This window comes from Solanum tuberosum, unplaced genomic scaffold (genome assembly GCF_000226075.1).
Source record: "Solanum tuberosum cultivar DM 1-3 516 R44 unplaced genomic scaffold, SolTub_3.0 scf00412, whole genome shotgun sequence".
In the NCBI taxonomy this organism is placed as follows: Eukaryota; Viridiplantae; Streptophyta; class Magnoliopsida; order Solanales; family Solanaceae; genus Solanum; species Solanum tuberosum.
The window spans coordinates 214,499-237,002 of NW_006239336.1; the positions used below are offsets into that span (position 1 = coordinate 214,499).

The window sequence follows — 22,504 nt, forward strand, 5'->3', positions numbered from 1 at the left end:
AAAGAAGAAGAATAAATATGAAAAATAGTAAAAGAAAAGAATAATTTTTTTAAAAAAAGCACAAAAGAGATTTTGAGTGTAATGAAAAAAAAATATTTTTTTTAGTTACTAAATAGATTTTAAATAATTTTTAACTGAAATTAACACATGTAATCATTTAATTGATTGTTTGCCAAGTCATCAACGATGTATTACACTCTCCTTCAGTTTTTTGTTTATTATCAGAAAAGTGTCAAAATAATATAACGGGATCCTACATGAAGTGTTTAAAATGAACATCGCTTAGTTGAGGTATCTAAGTGAAATTTGTTGCCAACTTTAGGAGGCCACCGATGAATTTGGCCTTATTCAAAATATAGATATTTGATGGTCTACTTATATTATTATTGAAAAGGGTAAAAAATATCTTTAAATTATATAAAATGAATAACATTTTTTTTACTAGCATTTTGACCCTTTTCTGTATTATATTATTGAGAAAACACTAAAATCATTCATTCTTAATAAATTATAATTAATATCATTCACAATGCATAGTCCAAGTAAATCCATCCAAAATCTTTAGTGAACTATGATTTGATCATTCATTCCTAAGCTTAATGCTCGAAAACAATAAGAAATTAGCTCAAGGAATACTAAAAAAAATAGGAATAAATCTATGAATTCTGAAAAGCTTCCTTCTACATTCTATTCTCACTCAAGGCATTTTTTTTCCCCAAAATGTCAGATCACATAATTTTTTTAAAAAGCCATGATGAAAAATTATTTAAAATGGAGATATGTATGAAAAGTTTCTAGACAACGACATTATAACCAATCTATATTATAAAAAAAATGGAATGAAAGGCAAACTTAACTAATAAAAAAAATAAAAAAATATTTTAAACCATTTTTCTTGATAAAATAATTTTTATCATGCCAAACACACCCTATGTGTTAATTCCCTTTACACCTGTTATATTTTTTAAGGGGTAGATGTAGAATAAATTCTGACCCATACTCTAAATCTTGCTACAATTTGTGCAAAATAGATCTTGTTCCCTGTACTTTTTTTAAAAAAAATTTAAAAAATAAACTATTTATTTTTTGTAATCTTCTTCCCTCTTACATTCCCCAAAAATGAGGACAAAGAGATCTAAGATAATTAAATAAAAGTAAATTTTTTTGAAAGAAATTAAAAGAGGAGAATCCAAGGAAACAAATAGGGGTAGAGTATGGACCACAAAAGGTGAATATTGGAGGATGAAAATAAAAATGAAAAATATAATATATTTTTTTGTCATTAAAATACTTTTCCTTAGGTTTACTCATTAAGATAATGTTTTTGGCCTCTTCAGTTATTAATATATATTTTTTAATCTTTTATCATCAATTGCCAGATTTAAATTTTGATTTTTTTAGGGTGGTGGGGGCGATTTTCACTTAAATAAATCTTACGCGAGGAAGGTGAAAAAAAAAAATCTTACGCAATGTGAATTTAATTAACTTTTGTCTTTTATTTTAGGATGATGATTTTTAATCTTTGTTCTTATCGCTTATTTAATAAATAATTATGGACAAAATAATTTTATTTATGACCTAATTTAGCTTCGCATAATTTTAGAAATTATTTGACATAATTTTTGTAAAAATTAAATTGTTCAACATAAATTATGTAGTATCTAATTCGTTAACATAAGTTTGCATTATCTAACATAAGTTCTGTAGAAATTAAGTTATGTTTTTTATAACATAACTTACGGATTTTGAAACTAAACTTTGTCCCTCCAAACATAAATTCTATAGGAACTGAATTATCCCTTCAATATAACTTGTGATGATGAATTAAACTTATACCTTGTAAATGAAATAACTTATGTTATGTTATAATATGAAAATATAAATTTATTACGAATAAAAAGGATTCGTTATTACAATATTGTGACTTTTTCAGCCACCATTTATTACTACTTGAAATGTTAAAGGAAAAAAATAAATTAAAAACCACCCAAAACAAGAACTTTTATGAAAATGAATAAATGATCATGAATTTAAATTAGATAGACTTTAATATTGATATAGAATGAAATATATTATTATTTTTCTCTTTATTTAATAGCATTATTTTCATTTTATTTTTATTGAATCTCACTTAATTTATGATAAAGAAAAATTAACTAAACATATTCACTACAAGTCATTTCGTAAACCTAACAAAATTTTTACTTATTTCTTAAATTTTGATGCTCGGTTAAACGATGTCACGTAAATTAAGACGGAGACAGTAGCACCAAAACGAACATAATCTGCCGTTTGGTGACGTGCTTGCACAATCACCGTCCCTTTGCTCAAAGCAAAATCCACCACTTGCTCAAACAGGTACCATCTACTTTTTTTTTTTGGCTACTGTTTATACTAGCAATTTTTTTTTTATTCAGTACTTTATAGTAAATCAAGAAGAGAAAAATCATTGAAAACTAAGCAGCAAATTCTTCAGTAAAAAAAAAAAATTAACAAGAAAAAATGGAGCTGTGAATTGAAACACTTCAAGATTGTAACTTTTTGATTCAATGGAGTGTTTTTCTTCACCAGGCTGGTTTTCCATATCTACTCCTTTTCTTGGACTGAAAAGTAAGAATAAATTTAGTTTGAATAGAAAATATAGAAGCTTTAATAAAGATGGAAGTAGGTGTATGAGTATGAGCCAGACAGCAGATGAAAGCTCTGGTTTTTCTTACAAGAAGTTGATTCATTTTGCTTTAGAAGAAACCAACACACATACCCTTTTGGCCCCTTCTCCATTGCAGGTATCTAATTTTTTGGGTTTTCATTGTTTTCCACAATCTTTCATTATGTTTGTACTGAGCATGTGATTTAGTTTCTGTGTGTTTCTTTTGCGGTGTTAAGTGTGAAACTTTTTCTGTTTCTGCAATTCTTGAAGGAACAAAGTCTGAGTTAAAAATATTAGTTTTTTTAGGTTGGGACTAAAAATTAGCCACCCTTATTATATTTATGAAGTTGGTTTTGCAAATTCTTGAAGAAGGAACTAAGTCTCGAGTTAAAAGGATTAGCTCTTTTAGGTTGGTACAAAAAATTAGCCACCTTTGTTACATGTATGAAATTGGTTTTGCAAATTCTCGAAGAAGGAACAAAATTTGAGTTAAAAAGATTAGCATTTTTAGGTTGGGACAAAAGATCAGCCACCCTTATTACATGTATGAAATTGGTTTTGCAAATTCTTGAAGAAGGAACAGAATCTGAGTTAAAAAGATTAGCCTTTTTTTAGGTTGGGACAACAATTAGCCACCCCTATTACATGTATGAAATTGATTTTACAAATTCTTGAAGAAGGAACAAAATCTGAGTTAAAAAGATTAGCTATTTTAGGTTGGGACTAAAAATCAGCCACCCTTATTACATGTATGAAATTGATTTTGCAAATTCTTGAAGAAGGAACAAAATCAGAGTTAAAAAGTTTAGCTTTTTTAGGTTGGGACAAAAAAATCAGCCACCCTCATTGCAACAACAACATCATATCCATATCCAGTGTAAACTCACTACTTGGGTTTGGGAGGGTGAGGGTAGAGTGTACGCAGACCTTACCCCTATCTCGTGGAGGTAGAAAGGCTGTTTCCGAAAGCCCCTCGGCTCAAGTGCAACTAATCAAAATATTTATGAAAAAGGGTATACGACAATAAAGAAAATTGATAGTGATTACTCTCCTTGGGATTGTCGTTCCATATGTGGTGAAGCTCATTGAGTATTTTGGAATATGGTGAATTTAATGTACCATTCAGAGGTTTTCAGGATTTTGTGGTTTAGAAGTGGAAATGGGCTGGTAATAGTGAGGACTCCAGAGGATTTTACCTAACAATTTATTGAGATTGATGAAATACTACCCCAGCTGATTTTATACTTCATTTTTTAGTTTTTTACTACTTGCTGTACTAAAGTTTCCACCTCTAGAAGCAAGGTTAATTGGGACGATAAATTGGGACAATTGTGGCTGTATTGTTGAAGCAAACAGCTAGTTTGAAACAGGAATTCTCAGGGAAGAGAGGTATATTAATCTTTATTAGATCAAAAGTGTTGAATAACTTGAATTCTTAAGAAAATTTTAGTTCGCTTCTGGTAAAGAATGTAAAACCTTGTGGAGATTTTTCTCATTTAGTCCAGCCTAAAAGCTTATGACAATGTTTAGTTGGATGAAAACAAGAAGGATTAAGAAAATTAAATAAAAGATGAGGTAAACTAAGTAGTTGAACTTGGAAGGGAATCAAGGGGTTCTGGGAGGGGGAATATCAAGTGAGCTCAAACAATGAAGGGTGTTGGCAGGTAAAATATGTAATCTTTATCTTTTAGAGAACGGAGCGAAATAAGGTGTGCAATATTCATTCATTTAGGTGATTCAGTAAGTTGCAAATAAGTTAATGATGGTATAGCAAGTGCATAAAGCGTAAATGAACCAAAAGAAAAAAACAGTTGAGGTTGGTATTTGTATAGCAAATAATAAGTTGTGCTTCTTGAACAGGACTACAAATTTATGTTGTATACTAGTGGTAATACAATGGGATTTTGTTATTTTTTTCTCTTTGTGATTGCTCATTTTACTAGTCTTGTTCTTCTCTTTGAAACATTCCTGGCTATATCTGAGGGTAAATGTGCATTTCAACTCTAAACCAGCTACATGTAAATGTTATTGTTTTCAATTTCTCCTTGCTTTGAAATGCATGATTTTGCGTGCCATGCTTTCTGCTTATTTATTTTTTCACGGTTTAAGGCTGTAAAGATGATAAGTTTCATGATATCTCTAGGTCATTAAGTTGCCTTTGAAATTTTCCTTTTCAATTTAACTCTTTACAAGGATTTAAGTTGTGGATTTGCTATTGTTAAGCTTTTCTACAGAGTTATCCTCACCCCCCATAAAAAGGTTTTCTACGGAACTAATGCTGGCCAACTGTGGTTACCCTTTTCCCTCTCTACAGGAGAAATACAGTTCTTTATTGGCCATGGATGACAAAACGGAACTACAAATGCTTTCTTTTGAAGCCCCTAAAATTCGACTCCTTCGGAGTCTATGTATTGAAGGGAGTGACGGCATGCAGGTCCAATTATATTCAATTTCATGTTAGAGCCAGTCTTTGGTTTCAGAAGAAAAAAAATTTATAGTACAATTATGACTATTTTCTTAAATTTAATATAGGAATCTAATTTCTAGCCAATTCAAATTCAAGTTTGAGGGAGATATCTCCATCTCTCAGATTGCTAGGATTCTTCTGTCTCTAGTCTGAAATGTCAAGGCTCTTTTTGCCTCTCTTGCCTTTGATAAAACAGACATGAGCCGGAGGGGGGGATAAGTTGGGCGTTTCTTGATTTTTCAAGATGTTTATGTAATTCAGTCGACTATCAAAAGCTATAGCAGACAGTAAATTAAATCCTATACTCTTTTAAAAAAGATTTTGTGAAATAGAGAAACAATCTTAAGAAACCTGAGTAAGATGCTGCCAAATACCTAAGTGACCTTAGTACTGGACTTCTTAGTGAGAGCAGAGAACCATCTTCTACCTATTGGGATAATGGTATGTTTTCTGCCTTTAAGAAATTGACTCTTCCCTTATGGTGTCGACCATTAAGAAATAAGGACACATTTTGAAACAATCACAGAAGTATAATGAAGGGAATAATCAAATGTGGTATCAAGGGAGTACCTTGAGAGAAAAGATAGAGGTATGTAAAACTGCTAAACATCATTTGCAGTGCAATCTGGTAAAAGAGAGAATAGTTGGGCTGTAAAATCACACGTGAACCAAAAATACCCTCTAAGGAAGAGCTTCATTTATCTGTTAATATAATATGTGCTAGACATGTCATCTTTCGTGTGGCCTAGGTAAAGAATTATTCTTTAGCAGCTTCAAAATTTTGATCGGGAAACTCTTTTTGTCTGGTTCCCTTTCTACTGATTCCCCAAGTCAAAGCGCGATGAGAATTGTGCAAGGAATGCTGAGTTTCATTGTTGTATATGCAGATATATTAGTTCTAATATCATAAACGAGTCTGCCAGTTCTCCTTGAACTAAATGAAGGGCATTTCATGCAGGTATTGGATTTTGCTGCATTCCCGAAACCGGAATATGATCTGCCTATCTTCTGTGCCAACTTTTTCACTACTGCTAAGATGAACATAATTGTACTGTAAGCTATTGTTTTACTCATTTCATACTTTTCCTGATTCCATAATGACCATTTTATCCAACAAAGAGTTCAGTTCATAAACTATTCGGGAGAGTGATTTATGCAATCAGAATCCGTTGTCTTACATCCTATTGGGGTAAATGGAGAAGTATCAGGCTATGTTTCCCTGCTTTCATCAAGTGGGGACAGACACATCTTTATCCTGCATCTCGACAACTATTTTTCCCTATCGCTTCATCTTGCCTATGTATTCACGTATACATTTTTTCACTACTACCATCCTATAAGTTTTATGTAAGAAATAATGTGGTATCTTGACGTGATCTTTAAGACTGCTATAGATTATATGGCTTTCTTTTTTGATAAGTTAGATTATGTAGCTTTCATTTTTCTATCTTCTATGCTGAGCATTTGCACGTGAACTCAGATGTGTTTGCTAAACTATGATTAACTGACTTTATATTTCTGAGCAAGAATGAGGTAATAAATAACACATATTCTGGAACACCTAAAAGCGAAGAAACGAAAGGAAAATAGTTCTTTTTCACCTTGTAGAAATATTCTTATAAAAACAATGCTTAGAGGTTAAATTGGCTAATTCCGTGTTTTGTTGAATTGGAATTGTTGTTGTGTCAGAGATTAACCGAAACCGAATCCTTATAAAACATATGCAGGGACCTCAACCCATTGCATGACATCATGGATCAAGAAGATTACAAGGAGAAGTACTATAAAGACTTGATTCCTCTAGGCCTCAAGTATTCTGAGGTTATAATGATCTTCTGACATTTACACAAATCCTCAGCGTAACAATGTTTCAAGCACTTTTCAGAATCTCCTCTAAAATGATTGTATGGTGACTTAACACAGATTTCATGCAGCTTTTACCCTGGGGAGGGAAGCTCACCAGCGAGTCTCTGAGATTTTTTTCACCAATAGTCATATGGACAAGATTCTCATCTAGTCCACACAACCATTCAGTTTTATTTTCTGCATTCAAGGAATATTACCAGGTACTAAGTAAACTATTTCCCATTGTGCCCACTTTTATGTTGTTACAACTTATTAGTAGACAACGATTGTGCAGGCCTACCTTAGTGTGGAGTTCTCAATATAGGTACTGAAGATATAATTGAGTAAATAAAGAGTACTCTCTCTAACTGTTCAGTCTTTTAAACGAGGTACTTACATAACTTAACGTTGTATAGGGGCAGGAAAAAAAATCTTGTGTTCAAGTCTCATTGCCACTCATTATCAAAAAGAATTTCCGCGTGCTTGACCAATGAAAATGATTCAGGCATGCATGTGAGAGGGTGTGAAGTATAATTAAGTAAATAGAAGTACATCATCGCTGTCCTTCTAGGGTTCCTGCTTAATCGAGTCTGTCATCTATTTCATAGTAATCACGAAAAACAAGCACAAGCAGGCACCACTGGTTCTTTACTTTCTGGTGGGATGGAGGGCTTTTGTGCATTGTAGCGCAGGCAACATTTAATTTAGACCTGGGTCAAATGCCTTATGCTATAGGTTGTGTTAAGCATGCTTCTTTGACAGAGAACAAACTCTTTTTCCATGACAATAATCACAATTATAAAGGGTGGGGGAGCGGGGCAGTAAGCTCCCTATCAACAAGAGGGAGCTATTCATAGTAAAAAAACTACTCGATTATATGATAATTGTTTATGTTTTTTGATGAGGTGGTCAGACAATTTAGCAATATGCTTTTGGATGGGTAGGTATAAACGTGAAAGGGGAAGAGCAGCAACAACACCACCACCACCACCACCAACATACCTAGTGCAATCCCACAAGTGGGATCTAGGGAGTGTAGGATGTACACATACCTTATCCTACCTTTGTGAGGTAGAGGGTTGTTTCCGATAGATCCTCGGCTCAAAAGAAAAGAAGAATTTGAAGCACGATTATAAAAAATTAAGACAACAAAAAAAACAACATACAAAGCAAATGGAGCAACAACTAGTAATAAACACCGAAGAACAAAGAAACTATGTGATTCCTAAATAATATTACTAACAAGGAGAAACGGAGAGGAGGATAGCCCCTGCCTCTCCCACATGAAGTGCGATAATACTCGGCTACCTACTAACCTTCTAGCCTAATCCTCGACTTCCATACCTTCCGATCTAGGGTCATGTCCTCAGTAAGCTGAAGCTGAAAGAGGAAGAGCAGAATTAAATTTGTCTCTTGTATATCTTAGTCTTGTCCGCTATATTTTTGTAAATAGCTTCTTCTTTTTTGGCATAATACATAAATATGCCCTTTAACTTGGTTCAACTAACATTTATGCCCTCCAACTTTGGGTGTGCACAAGTAGACACTTAAACTTGTATAAAATTAAACAAATAGACACACATGTCCTACGTGACATAATACACGTAGGACACAAAATTTCCATGTAGGACGAATGTATCTATTTATTCAATTTTATACAAGTTTCAGTGGCTACTTGAGCACACCCAAAGTAAAAGGTCATAGTTGCCGGTTGAAGCCAAGTTAAGGGTCATGTTTATGTATTATGCCTTCTTTTTTTATGTTACCATTCTAAAAAAAATAGCTTCATTTGTCAAAAGTTCTCATGGCTTGAGAAATCCAGCTTTGTCTACCAGGATTACTGCTTAACTGTTTCTGTTACAGGCATGGCTTGAGCTAATGGATAGATCAGACGAGGAAACTGATGCTTTCCAAATCGCTCTCAATTGTGAAGCTCAGCATAAATATTTGACATGGAGATCTGAAAAAGTGGGTACAGTTGTTCTTTCATGGGTTCTCTTACATTGTCTTAAGAAATAATTAATTTTAACCTCTCCCTCGCCTTTTCTCCGTCTTTGCTTCTCTGTCCTTTTCCCCCTTTGTTGCTCAGACTCTCCAAAAAATGTTGCGGCACCCGCGTCGGATTCTCTCCATAAATGCACCACCTTTGGAGTATCCGACACACACCCGTTGACAATTTTGAAGAGTCCGAGCAGCAACTTTTTCCCACTTTGTTATTGTCCTTCTTGATCTCTCTGATGATCCAAAATGCCCTTTTACTAGGATCCAGGACATGGAGTTCTGAAAAGACTGATAGGGGAAGATCTTGCCAAGGTATCATTCTTTCATCCAAAAACCTCTACTATGTCTTGTTGTTGGAAGCTTTAATAATTCATTTTTTCCCTTTTTTTAATTACTCAGAATGTGATTAGGGAATTCCTATTCAATGGTGTTAGTGATCTTGGGAGCAAAACATTTCTTGATTACTTTCCTGAGTACAGATGTGAAGATGGTAAAGTAAATGAAAAGCGCAGTATGATCGGAAAATCATTCGAAAATCGACCATGGAATGCGAGAGGAGAATTCATAGGTGATAGAGTTAAGATAGTCTGATGTAATATTTACAAATTTTTATTTTCTTTACATCGTATCTGTCAATTAGCCGATCCCAACTTGTATGGGATTTAGTAGTAGTAGTAGCAGCAGCTGTTGTTGTAGTAGTAGTAGTCGTCTCTGTCAATGTCAATCTTGACAGTTTGATGCAGGAGGATAATTCATAGGTGATAGTGTCGGATCAATAACAACGACTACATATCCAGTGTAATTTCACAAGTGGGGTTAGGGGAGAGTGTTGTGTACGTAGAGTCGCAGACCTTACCCTACCTTGTGAAGGTAGAGAGTGTTTTCCGATACCCAATGTAATCTGTTGTATCTTTCACATGTTCTCTTTATTCTTCTTTATTCAATCTCTGTCAATGTATATAGTTCATCACATCCCCTAATTACTTTTTTCATTTCCCATTTTTATTATCACTGTTGGTATTGACCGGGGAAATTACCATGTTATTAATCGAAAAAGTTTAATATAACTTTTTCCGATCCCATATTATACCAGTATCTCTTTTGGTTCTTTAGATGGCAATAAGCTTGGAACTGCATATGTCCACGTCCTTCGACAAATTGAAAAAAAAAGGTCATCAGAATGAGAAATCTGATGTAAAAAGGGTAGTTCGATGCACTAAGCTCTCGCTATAGGCAGGGTTCAGCGAAGGGTCGGATCATAAGGTTCTATTGTACACAACCTTACCTTGTATTTTCACAAGAGGTTGTTTCCACAGCCCGAGTTCCTTCAGGTCATATGGAGGCAACTTTTCAAGTTACACCAAGGCTCATCTATTGTACAGACTTATCCTACATTTCTTCAAGAGATTGTTTCCGCAGCTCAAACCCGTGACTTCACATGACAACTACTTTACCAGTGATGCCAATGCTCCTTATTGAACTCTTAATTTAGTGTTTTTCCTTACCTTAATTGAATTGTCTTGCTCTTTAGCTTGGGTTCTTGCTTTAATGAGCCATACTTTGTTTTCTCTTGGATGAATCATCTTGTTGGGTGAGACTGATAGAAAGTAACGCGGAGACAGCTATGCATAGTACTTCTTGACCCTGTCTCCGAGCAATGTTTGAGCTAACGACTCATGAATGTTGACAGGTTAGACGAACGGGTAGAGGGGTTGAGAAATGAGTAAATTGGGACTTGCATATCTTCATGCCAAGCCACAAGTTGAGAAAACTTGTGATCAGACAAGTCATCTGAAGTAGTCCAAATGTTACAAAAGAGGTAAAAATGCAGAGACAACTCGTGTTTTTTGTGGATACATACAACACATTTATCTGAGAGATTTTATAAACTTTCACAAAAATATTTATACAGAACTTACAAAATACATACATTGTTGTATACTTTTTACATGATCGAACCAGAAAGCAGCAGCAACAAGGATCATCGATCTTTAGTCTGTAGGTTCGTTCTTACTGTACTCTATCTACTACTTACAAATACTCTCACCTGTTGAAAAGAAGATCACCATTGAGTTCAGGCAGTGGTTTTAACATCAGAAAACTCTACGTTTGCATAAAGATTTCACGTTACAGAAAATACACATTAAGATAATTCAACTATGTTCAGATGCAGTATGACATGGGACTTATCATTCTTTCTGCCACCAAGTATTCTAGCTGGAGAATTGCAGCTTGCTAAGGGTACCTTAATTTCAACCCATACAGATAATTCAACTATGTTCTCTCACACAAATCCGATTATAATCCGTGAGATAGTTCAACGGATTTACTTGACTACTACAAAGTTACCACCAACGGATGTGGTGAGATGGTTGGGATCCTTTCACTTGGATTCAAACTCAGAGAATGAAGTACCTCTTTGGTAAGGAACACTTTATCCCCTTAATGGTCTTGCGTAACGAATGTGAATCCAAATTAGTCAGGTTAGAGGTTTTAGATACAACCTAAAGTTGAAAAAAAACACTACAATGAAGTTCATTTCTTGGTTTCTAGGTAGTTAATGTAACACTTCCCTGATGAGGACTTCACCCTTCATTTTTAAAGGTATCGGAAACTTTTAGTATCTATAATGTGTACAAGAAAAGTTTAACATACAAAAAGAACAGAGGTTACTGCAATTTGCAGTCTCTCAATATATGACTAAGCATGTCTAGCCTACAAGTCATAAAATTATATACTTTTGATTCATCCTCTAAAAATGTTGTAAATATTTAACAGTGTTTCAATTCTTAAATCAAATGATTCACTGCTATTCTTTCATGCTTAGATAAAGTCAGTTTGGTACTATTACTCATTTCACATACAGGGCCAGACGAACAACAATACCTAAGAAAAATTCAAATTATCTACTATTGGTCATGTAACTATCAAAACTAGAAATATAGAACATCATAAAAACTGAGGTGATCTGAAATTCATCAGAAATTGCTAGAAAAAAATGCTTATATACTAACAAAGAGTGGAAGGGCGAATAAATATACGGGCTTTCTTTACATTACTGACAGCATATAGGTGACTATCTATATTGACATACTAACTCATCAAACAAATTGTTGCATATAGAATTGTTTTAGTGACTTACAGTTCAGTGTATGTGTATAGATAAATAGAAAGCTTCCTCTGATAAACTGTATAAGAAATATAGTTGAACTGCAGTTAACTGCTGTGAGAAGCTTTAAATAGCTCCTGCCACTTCAGTGTATCTGTTCCTGGTCCATCACCCTGCATTATTTCATGGTTCAGTGGAAAAGGTAATTATGATCTGAAAACTTGCTGTTGACAGAACATTTGAAAGGTATGTCGATTACATTCAAAGACAAAAACTAAAGTATTACCATTTGGTTTTGGATTATGCTTTTATTGTTATGCATGTGTAAGTTTCTTTTTAGTTTTTTTATGGACATATATAGAGGTTGACTTAGTGATTTAGGAGTTCAAAATTCATCTTAAGGAAGTTCAAATATCATTATATTTTTATTTTTCAAACCCTTCGGTGAAAATCTTGAATCCTCCACTGGCCAGGATTCCTCCCCATTCCCAGCTCTTCCCTGTTCAATTAACTAAAGTCTCATGTAGAACCTCTCTAAGTTCAGTAACCTGGCCATAACTTATTTACAACACAATGCATCTCTCAAAGAGATTACAGTCCACTTCATATATGTTCCTCGTCATTACTTTCAATTTCAGATTAATTCCGTCTCGTTCATTAAAAAATCAAAGCTACTTGCAGATAATATCATATATTTATCAAAGAAGGCTGTAAGTGAGAAATATATGTACTAGATCAAGATAATTACCGGAATAGAGTTTACTTCATAAGTTTGTCCTTCTGTGAATTCTATGTCCAATGCCTGTATGCAAGCTTCGGCAACAACAAGCCTACTAACTTCTCCAACAAGTTTATCCCCTAGAAGTATGCAAAACCAAATAAATATAGTAAGAAAACAAAACGAAAATGTCTCGCGACGTAGGAAATAGTAAAGATTGCTTTCACATTGATTACAAAACTATCCTCGTATAGAATGAATCTTAAGGTTCCAAGTGCTTAGAAGAACCTATTGGTGTTTTAAGAAGATTGACTAAAGAAAGCTCTGATTATCATGAAAAACGATAACAAAGAGAGTCATTAGCGAACTTGTTTAAATATGGGATCCTAAATAGACACTTAAAAAGTAATTCCCTCAGCTCATACATGTTACTTACATGAAAACTAAAAGATTAGATACCTTGACCTATCAAAACTGCACGCCGTTCGCCAGCTGTAGCTTGTAACAGTGTGTTCAAATCATATGATGTGTATGGTCCGTCTGTTAATCTACCAGCCCTGTAATTTCAAACTGATGAATAAGCCAAAGACGTAACTTTTCGAAATTCAAGTAACACAAAAAAATATGAGATAATTAACATGCTGACAATGATCAATGTAATTTCAGCTCTATTTTCAGGTAACAAGTTCTACTTATTATAGACAGCTACTTGTAGTTATCTTTTCCTGATAGTGTAAACATTATTTTACACTGTCAGTGTATAGAAGGTAAGCTATTAACACGCAGCCAGTAAAACACATTAAAATAGTTCGAGTACCTGATTATGGTGAACGGAAGACCAGAATTGCGAACAAAATCCTCCCCCATCTTCTTATACTTGAGAACACCAAAAAGGTTCATGATGCTACAAAACAAAAGTTGGAAACAACATTATGAGAGAGTAAAAGAACAAAAGAACTACTTTATTCTTAAGGATGGAGAAAATTATGTATCTTTGGTCTCATTTTGCTTCTCAAGGAGCAAACAGTCACTTTTGACGCCCATATTAGAGAAATGATTAAACGTGTGAAACTGGTATAAGTTTCTGAAAGGTGTATGTCTAGCTTGACATCGATAAGTTCTCCCATTCTTCATCGTTCCTTCTCATGATAAAAAACCCAGTTCATCACCTTCTCATTCTCTTTGTGATGCACACATAAGCCAAGATATCTAAGCCCTAGAAGTCAGTGAATTTGAATTCCACAAAAAGTAGCATTCAAAAGCTAATCTGGATTCTTAGTTAAAAAGAAGTTAACAGTCCCCAATCAACAAGAAATTTATACGAATTGGTAAATCATTAGATGAACTCTAAATATAAGAGGCATATTACCTCCAAGGCAACTCGTTGAACTTTGTGACGCCAATAGATGAAACAAGAACAATTCTTTTTAGTGACTTAGGCAATGCTGAAACAAGGTTTCTCACGCCATCCCAATCTACACAAACAAATGCATGTATGTCATTGAGAAAGACTACTGCACTAAAACTTAAAAATAGCATCTCTTCATTTTATATATTCCTTAATGAAACATTGCGACATAGTTATATAGACCACCACATAAATGTAGACATCTCACTAGAAAGATTCTAACCTACTCTTTCTGGAGTGTTATCTCCATCCCACCGCCTAGACGGAAAAGCAGTGGTCCCGGTGCAGCAAATGACATGAGTTACACCCTGAAAGGTCAGTTGTGCACAGCCCAGCAGCAATTTGAGAAACTTGTAAGCCATTTTAACTTCCCAGGGAAGTCCTAGAAAGGTTCTAGATGTGATGAACAAACCTCAAATACAGATGGATCTATGCCTGTAGGACTCCGCGTGTCACCTTTCCATACCTATCAAGTTTGAGAAATCCTCTTTTAACAAAGAATATACCTTCTCGAGCTAATTGGACCCGGGGCATGGGGGTGGGGGTGGATGAGTTTGGCATAGCCATATAAGAATGAGACCAACCTGTAGTTTTTCCTCATCCTGCTCGCCAAATAAAGTAGTTGCTTTCTCAGGGTCTCGAAGAATGAGACGCAGTTTGACGTTCCGATTGAGTAATGATGCTACAACTATCTGTCCTGCATCATTCATATAATACAAAAAAGTTATATGAATCTTGTTACAGAATATTGTAGGATATTGTAAAGATATTCTCTTACCTTATATATAGCTAGCTAAATCATAGAAAGATGTGTAGGATATTTACTTACCTTTGATAGAACCTCTAGTGATTGTATATATACATGTACTTCTTAACATAGTGAAATACAAGCTCTTCTATTCCCATATTTCAAATAACATGGTATCAGAGCCAAACCATTGGCTTCGTCGGAGTTAGGCTTACTGCCTCACCAGACTCCGTTTCGGTCCAACTTTCTTGTCCTCTCCGACGTTTCCCTGCCTTTTCTGGCTTATACACTTTGTGGTGCTCTTGATCAGATCTGGTAAGATCATTCATTTTTGCTTCCGTTCTCTGATCGTTTCTCTGATCTGTAAGTAACTTCATTGATGTGGAGACAAGGGTATCTTACCTACTAAGGTCGGATATGTGAGTTTGGGTAATAACACCTTAGAAACCACTTTTGGGACAGTCAAGGACTTCTTGCTGCATCCGTGTTGGATGCTCCAACAATGCCTACTTTTGAAGGATCTGACACGTACTCGATGACATTTTTGAAGTGTTCGAGCATCAGAGATTGTCTGGACTTGATAGTTTTCCCTGTGGAAAAGTATGATGTGGTGTTTAAAGCATTATGGATGAAAACATTAGCATGGACTATACCGAGCTTCAACTTCGAAGAACTTTTTTTATTAAAGGGGTCTCTGGAGTATCTAGTTCCAAGGCTGTTAACAAATCTCATTGGACTGATGCTCAATTTCTCATTTTGCAGATGCTGACATCAGTACTATGTTGGCCTCCTATAACCAAATGATCGCAATACTTGTTTTATGAGGACTGATCACAAGTGTCTTTTAAAATAGTGTTGCAGAATATTGTAGGATATTGTAAGAATATTATCTTACCTTATATAGGTAGCTAAATCATAGAAAGATGTGTAGGATATTTACTTACCTTTGATAGAACCTCTAGTGATTGTATATATACATGTACTTCTTAACATAGTGAAATACAAGTTCTTCTATTCCCAGATTTCAGATAACATGGTATCAGAGCCAGACCTTTGGCTTCATCGGAGTTAGGCTTACTGCCTCACCAGACTCCATTTCAGTCGAACTTCGTTCTCCTCTCTGATGTTTTCCCTACCTTTTCTGACCTATACACTTTGTGGTGCTCTTGATCAGATCTGGTGAGATCATTCATTTTTTCCTTCCGTTCTTTGATCGTTTCTCTGATCTGTAAGTGGTTATTTCTCTCAAAGGATCTACTATTTTGTGTTAGACTACTATTTTGATTTGGGTGAGCAGAATTTTAATTGAGGGATCATATTAGTCCTTTGTTTCAGAAGAACCTATTTGAGTCTTTTGTTTTTATTTGAGAAGATTCATCCTTTCAAGTGAAGTGTTGGAATTAATTCTTCGGTTGTCATCTTGTGTTTCATATTTGTTGGTTGATACTTGCTGGTTAGGGCTTCAATTTTGTGATAGTTATGTAATCTTTTTAAGTGATTTACTGGATTGTGTAGTTGTGTCCAGAAGACACCACCTAGTTTGGGTAATTTTTTAGTTTTGGAGGATTTTCTGTCATTTTATTTTGATACAGTGAATATATTGGTCGGGAAAGTGACGGCTTCTAGTCCACTAGCTGATAAAATGTTTTGGTTTCGGCTAAAGAGTTTGCTAAATTCTCTCAATATCAGAAATCATTGAAGGAATCCACTTTATTTAATGCCTTCACTGAGTCGGATAAAACATGTCTTATCACCTCATCAAATAAATGGGTGATTGATTCAGGGGCCATAAATCACATGACAGGTAATCCCAATATTTTTTTAAGTTTCGATCACACAAAGCACCCTCTTCCGTTACTGTAGCTGATGGATCAACTTGTAACACTGTTTGGATTTGAGACTGTTAAACCAACATTGACTATTACTCTATCATCTGTATTAAGTTTACCAAAGTTGGCCTTTAATTTGATTTTTGTTAGCAAAGTTACAAGAGACCATAATTGTTATATCTCATTCTTCCCTGATCATTGTTTGTTTCATGATCTTACGACAAATTAGGTTATTGGTAAAGGACATATATCTGATGATCTCTACATCCTTGATGAATGGGAGTCTTGGTCGGTTGCCTGCTCTCGCGTCATGTCTCCATTTGAAGCACATTGTCGATTGGGACATCCTTCTCTACCTTTGTTGAAAAAGTTCTGCCCTCAATTCCAGAATATTCCATCATTGGAATGTGAGTCATGCCGATTTGCAAAACATCATCTTCACTCAATTGGTCCAAAGGTTAATAAGCGAGCTAAGTTGGCTTTTGAGTTAGTTCATTCTGATATATGGGGACCATGTCGTGTCGTCTCCAAAACTGGGCACAAGTATTTTGTCAATTTTGTTGATGACTTCTCTCGAATGACTTTGATTTATTTTATGAAGGGCCGCTCTGAAGTGTTTATTCACTTTGGTGCCTTCTGTGTTGAAATCAAGACTCAATTCAATGCTTTAGTGCGTATTCTGAGGAGTGATAATGCTAAAGAATACATGTCAGAATTATTTTGGTCCTACATGAGACAACACGGTATTCTCCATCAGTCTTCATGTGTTAATACACCCTCTCAAAATGGAGTTACTGAGAGGAAGAATAGACATTTACTTGAGACAGCTCGACCCTCTTATTCCAAATGAAGGTGCCTAAACAGTTTTGGGCCGATGCAGTCTCAACAACTTGTTTTCTGATTAATCGCATGCCATTTACTGTGCTTAATGGTGATATGCCTTATAGTGTTCTTTTTCCAAACAACGCATTATTTCCGGTGGAACCTAAGGTATTTGGAAGCACATGTTATGTTCGAGATGTTCGACCATCTGTTACCAAGTTGGATCCCAAGGCAATGAAATGTGTTTTTCTGGGATATTCTCACCTTCAGAAGGGGTATCGGTTCTATTCTATTGAACTTGGCAAATATATTGTATCAAGTGATATGGTATTTTCAGAAACTATACCATTTTTGTATGCACCTCCCATTTGTACGAGTCAGGAGTAAGAAGATGAATGGTTAGTCTACCAGGTTACCCATTATGTTTCTCCATCTCCCAGTTCTCCTATTGAACACCAATCGACTGTTGTGCCTTTACCACCTGCTCCATCTGCGCTAGCCAAACCACCAATTGTTCAAGTTTACTCAAGGAGAAGAGATACCAATGATACATGTCCAACACCAGTTTCTTCATCATCAGATCCTCCTTTGCTTGATCCTTACGAATACATTGACCTCCCTATTGCTCTTCGTAAAGGTACACTTACTTGCAAATCCACATATTCAATTGCTAATTTTGTTTCCTATGACCACTCGTCCTCCGCTTTTAGATCTTTTATTGCTTCTATAGACTCTATCTTTGTACCTAAAACAATGAAAGAGGATTTGAGTCATCCGGGATGGTCTAATGCAATGCTTGAGGAAATACATGCCTTAGAGGAAAACCACACGTGGGATTTGGTGGATATACCCGAAGGGAAGAAATCAATAGGATTAAGTGGGTCTTTACCATTAAAGTTAATCTTGATGGTTCTGTGGCAAGACTTAAGGGAAAAACAAGACTGACAATTGCCGATGTCACTCGGCGACTCGCCATGATGCCCATCCACCACCTAAAGTTACAGAATACTGAGGTTGGATTAGGATTATATTTGGCGGACATCAGTCTCACTCGGCGAAATGCCGATTTCATCTGTGACAGATGGCCAGGTCGCTGAAAGAACTGATGGAAACCTAGATAATCACATATGGGTGAGACAAAAGACAGAAGGGAGCATCACGGAGTGAAACGGCGATCCTGAGTTAGGTTGCCTAAAATTACAGTGGTCGGATGAAGAAGATGTGAAGCATGAAGGCGAGACGAAAGGACAATCAACGAGTCGCCGAGCGGTCGGCTAAGTCCGACTTTCCTCGCCGACTGGCCCCAAAAAGTCACACCTGATTTTGTATAAATTGATTTTTTCATGAGAGAGAAAGTATTCAAAAACGTGAGGAACAAAAGATTGAGAGCAAAAAAAAACACTACCATTGAGGATTTCAAGTGATTTTAGCAAGGTTTCCCATTTGGATTTTGTAATAGAGAAGCTCTTAGTTAAGTTTAACTTTCGAATTTCATTCACCCAGCTATGAAAAACATGGCAGGTATTGATCTTCATCTTTTCAGTATGATTGGATAAAACCCTAACCTTAGGGGTCTGACAATGTGATCAATTACTGCATTTTACTAAACGGGTGTTATCGATTAGTGATTTTTGGTGTTATTCTGAAGTGGGTCTAAATTATTGCGGTGGTTTAACTTCAATATTGCATATTTAGTGTGATAGATTTCAAAGTTTTGTGCTTGCTCGATAGAGAGGTACAAAACCAACGTAGTAATTTGGCATCCTTAGTAGTGGGTCTTGACGGTTTCAGCTTGAGAAAGTGAAACCCAAGATCAAACCTTTGTATCCAGTATGAAAGAGTGGATTTGTTGAGAACGTGGGCTGGTCATTTTAAGGATAGTGTTGAGGTTCGAGAGAACTCAACGGAAATAAGGTAATTGTTCGAGAGAAATTTGCCTTACTTATAGTCCATTTTACCCGCGACAAGTTATCAATTATCGATAATGATGTACACCCAGTAAGTTGAATTTGGCAATTGGTTAGTCAACCCCCCAAGTGTTTCCTAGTTATCTGATTGTTCTTTGATAGATTGTGGATGTGGGTTGGTAACAATATCCTAAAATTTGACTGTTAAACTCTCAAGTGTTGTGTTTGTTCAGCTGAAAAGGTCACTGTCATACTTTCGTATTTAAATTCAAAAGAAAGCTACTCTCTGTGGGATCGACCCCAACTCAATTGGTTGGGTTATATAATGATTAGCGATCGTTGACACTTAGAATTGGATGAAGTATCTTTGAAACATTAATCGAAATGGCGCCACTGCCGGGGAGTAGTATCTTCTATTCCCATATTTCAAATAACAATCTTAACCATGAATCATTCGTCAAGGATTCAAGAAAAGCCAGAATAAAGAGGTTGATATTTCTGAGAAAGAGGAAGAGAAATGAAAAATAACAAGAAAAGGATATAAGATCTCCATTTTAGTTTTAAAAAAGAGTACATTATCTCGAAATAATTAGTGGTAAATGAAGTAGATATCATGTCTAAGGCTAAATCTTCTGCAGTGCATACATACTGAGCATATTCCATGGTATGAATAAAACAGATCACAGGATACTGTTCAAGAAATGAATTTATAACTCTACAAATTTGTTCCAATGGATTATTAGATATGATGTGCGGAATCTAAAATGAAGTACCAAATAAATTGAAATCAAAGCAATAGTATAATCAAAATCTCAAACATACAGAATCCAACACCAAATTTTGCAAACGAATGTATAAACAAAATGTATATGATGAACAAAATATGATAGATTCTGTTAGCTCACTACAACTTTGATTATGACTGCAAAGGGATGATTTTGTATCGTCCATGAGTCTCTCTCTCTCTCTCTCACACACCCTCTCTTTTATATATTGTCCACACAGACTTCGAGCTAGTTTTTTTGACTAATATAAGCACTTTTGCTTAATCATAAATAGTTCTTCAAAGAGAAAACACTCCATTTTCGCAGACAGACTGGCAGATTCACATGTGTATGTTAATTAGGATATTTATCATAGCTCAACTTGCTACATATGCATTTAGAACAAAAGGGGTTCCAATTTTAACCTTTGCTTCTACCTTGTCAGGTCAAGGATCGTATAGAGAGATAATAAATGCCATACCTAGAGGTTGTTAAGTAAGTACAACTCTTTTTAGGTTTTTCGAGTAATCATTCAGTCTACACATGATTGGAGACTCCCACATCGGTGGGGAATTTAAGATGGATCTCCTTATGGTCTTGGGCAATCCTCACCTTATGAGCTAGTGTTTTGGGGTTGAGTCAGGTCCAAGTGATCAACTATACTAGGTAAAATTTTCAACTAGTGTTGCTTGTGCTACTCCAACTCTTTTACTTAGAAGGCTCATTCGAAATCAAACACAGGAAAATGACTAGAGAATGTCCATATGTTCGTTACAACCCTCATTTTTAGTAGAGGTTATAAGACGAAACAGTTTTTTTATTGATCAAGGGCCGACTGGTCCTGGACAATAACAAGGATCCTAGTACACTCTAGATGCAAAGAAACTACAACAAGAAAAGATCTTAACCCACCCTTCGGGGTGGCCCAGTGGTTTGGGCTTGGGACTTCCATGTTGGAGGTCTCAAGTTCGAAACCCCTTGCCAGTGAAAGCAAGGGGTTTGCCTTCTGGGTCGAGCTCGTCGCACCGGGCTTGCCTAGTGCGGGTTACCTCTCCTATGTGGTTTGCGAGCTATTGCATAGGAGTGGGGATTTTACCTTGTGCGCACCCAAAGGGTAGCGGCTGCGGGTTTCCCTTGTCATCAAAAAAAAAAAAAAAAAAACGATCTTAACCCATTGATCATAGTCTAAAAGGATAATGGTTTTGCCCAAGTCATAAATAATTCATACAGATAATGGTCAAAAACAAGTGAGTTTCATACCTGAACTATCACCAACTATTTATAAAAACACGCTAGAAGCTGACTAGACCAAGTGTTTGAATACAATGCCAAAAGGCGCGTGACAACTTAATTTGCCAATAAAATTTCATCCACATGGAAGCTAAATCATTAATTTCAAGACATGTCTCGATAAATAATTGGTGATAGTTCAAATAGGAAATGGGAAATGAATCCAGTAAAAAACTCGCAAAAAAGTGATCATTCAGGTGTGTTTTTGTGTATTCCTCTCAAAATTTACCGCCAATTACAACAACTACTATTATTACGGAAGCAATTTCATTTCAATTTCAACACAACATTTTACATATGACAGATGTGAGTCATAATAAGCTTTTTTGATTGAAAGTAAAAGAGATTGAGAGGAACAATACCAACGCCACCGGATCCACCAACAACAAGAACTAATTTGGAAGACGATGCAGGAGACGACGATGACGATGACGGAGGAGAAGTTTGGGATTCTTCAGTCACAGCAGCTGAAACTGATATAAATTTGTAAGAATTTGATTTGAGCTTCGAAGAGAAAATCCTAGAAGAAGACGGAAACTGCTGTAAAAGAGGAAATTGAGTTTTTTGAGTGGAAATTGGAAGGTTCCAGAAAGGGGAAACAGAGATTTTGGAAGCCATTGTTGATGATGAAGAAGAAGAAGATAAAGCGCGGGGAGTTGAAAGGGGGATTGAGAACTACTTGTGGTGGTAGTTGTCTTTTGAAATTGTGGTTTTTACTATAATGTCCTTCAAATTGGAAATATCCTATTGGTTTAAGTACTAAACTTAGAAACTAGATTAAAATTATGCCGGTATTAATTATGAGGAAATATATGTAATATTATTTTATGCACGTAATAGTTATACATGTATTCGTTATTTCATCTTTTAGTTTACATAAAATAATACATAGATTTTCTTATAATTAATACATAGTTATGCAGATTGTTTAAAATCAAATACTGTA

At 35.4% G+C, this 22,504-nt stretch overlaps 2 protein-coding genes across 4 annotated transcripts; one reads left to right on the forward strand and one right to left on the reverse strand.

Annotated features, from left to right (window-relative positions):
* Positions 1–2,441: 2,441 nt before the first annotated feature.
* Positions 2,442–9,935, forward strand: LOC102604691 (phytochromobilin:ferredoxin oxidoreductase, chloroplastic). 2 transcript variants are annotated; one of them, XM_006362681.2, is made up of 8 exons: positions 2,442–2,786; positions 4,965–5,084; positions 6,076–6,170; positions 6,845–6,938; positions 7,052–7,183; positions 8,826–8,930; positions 9,225–9,275; positions 9,363–9,935. In XM_006362681.2, the coding sequence occupies exons 1-8, from the start codon at positions 2,550–2,552 to the stop codon at positions 9,552–9,554; spliced, it is 1,026 nt and encodes a 341-aa protein (XP_006362743.1). In that variant the 5' UTR covers positions 2,442–2,549; the 3' UTR covers positions 9,555–9,935. The 2 variants fall into 2 exon arrangements, with proteins under 2 accessions (XP_006362743.1, XP_006362744.1); XM_006362682.2 differs by lacking the exon at positions 4,965–5,084.
* A 748-nt stretch (positions 9,936–10,683) lies between these two features.
* Positions 10,684–22,226, reverse strand: LOC102605263 (uncharacterized protein At2g37660, chloroplastic). Of its 2 annotated transcripts, XM_006362683.2 has the most exons (10): positions 21,921–22,226; positions 14,783–14,895; positions 14,611–14,664; positions 14,422–14,506; positions 14,160–14,265; positions 13,608–13,694; positions 13,250–13,347; positions 12,821–12,930; positions 12,106–12,245; positions 10,684–11,010 (listed from the first exon to the last, which is right to left on the reverse strand). In XM_006362683.2, the coding sequence occupies exons 1-9, from the start codon at positions 22,174–22,176 to the stop codon at positions 12,180–12,182; spliced, it is 975 nt and encodes a 324-aa protein (XP_006362745.1). In that variant the 5' UTR covers positions 22,177–22,226; the 3' UTR covers positions 10,684–11,010; positions 12,106–12,179. The 2 variants fall into 2 exon arrangements, with proteins under 2 accessions (XP_006362745.1, XP_015158633.1); XM_015303147.1 differs by lacking the exons at positions 10,684–11,010; positions 12,106–12,245 and having other exon boundaries at positions 12,839–12,930; positions 13,227–13,347.
* Positions 22,227–22,504: the final 278 nt, after the last annotated feature.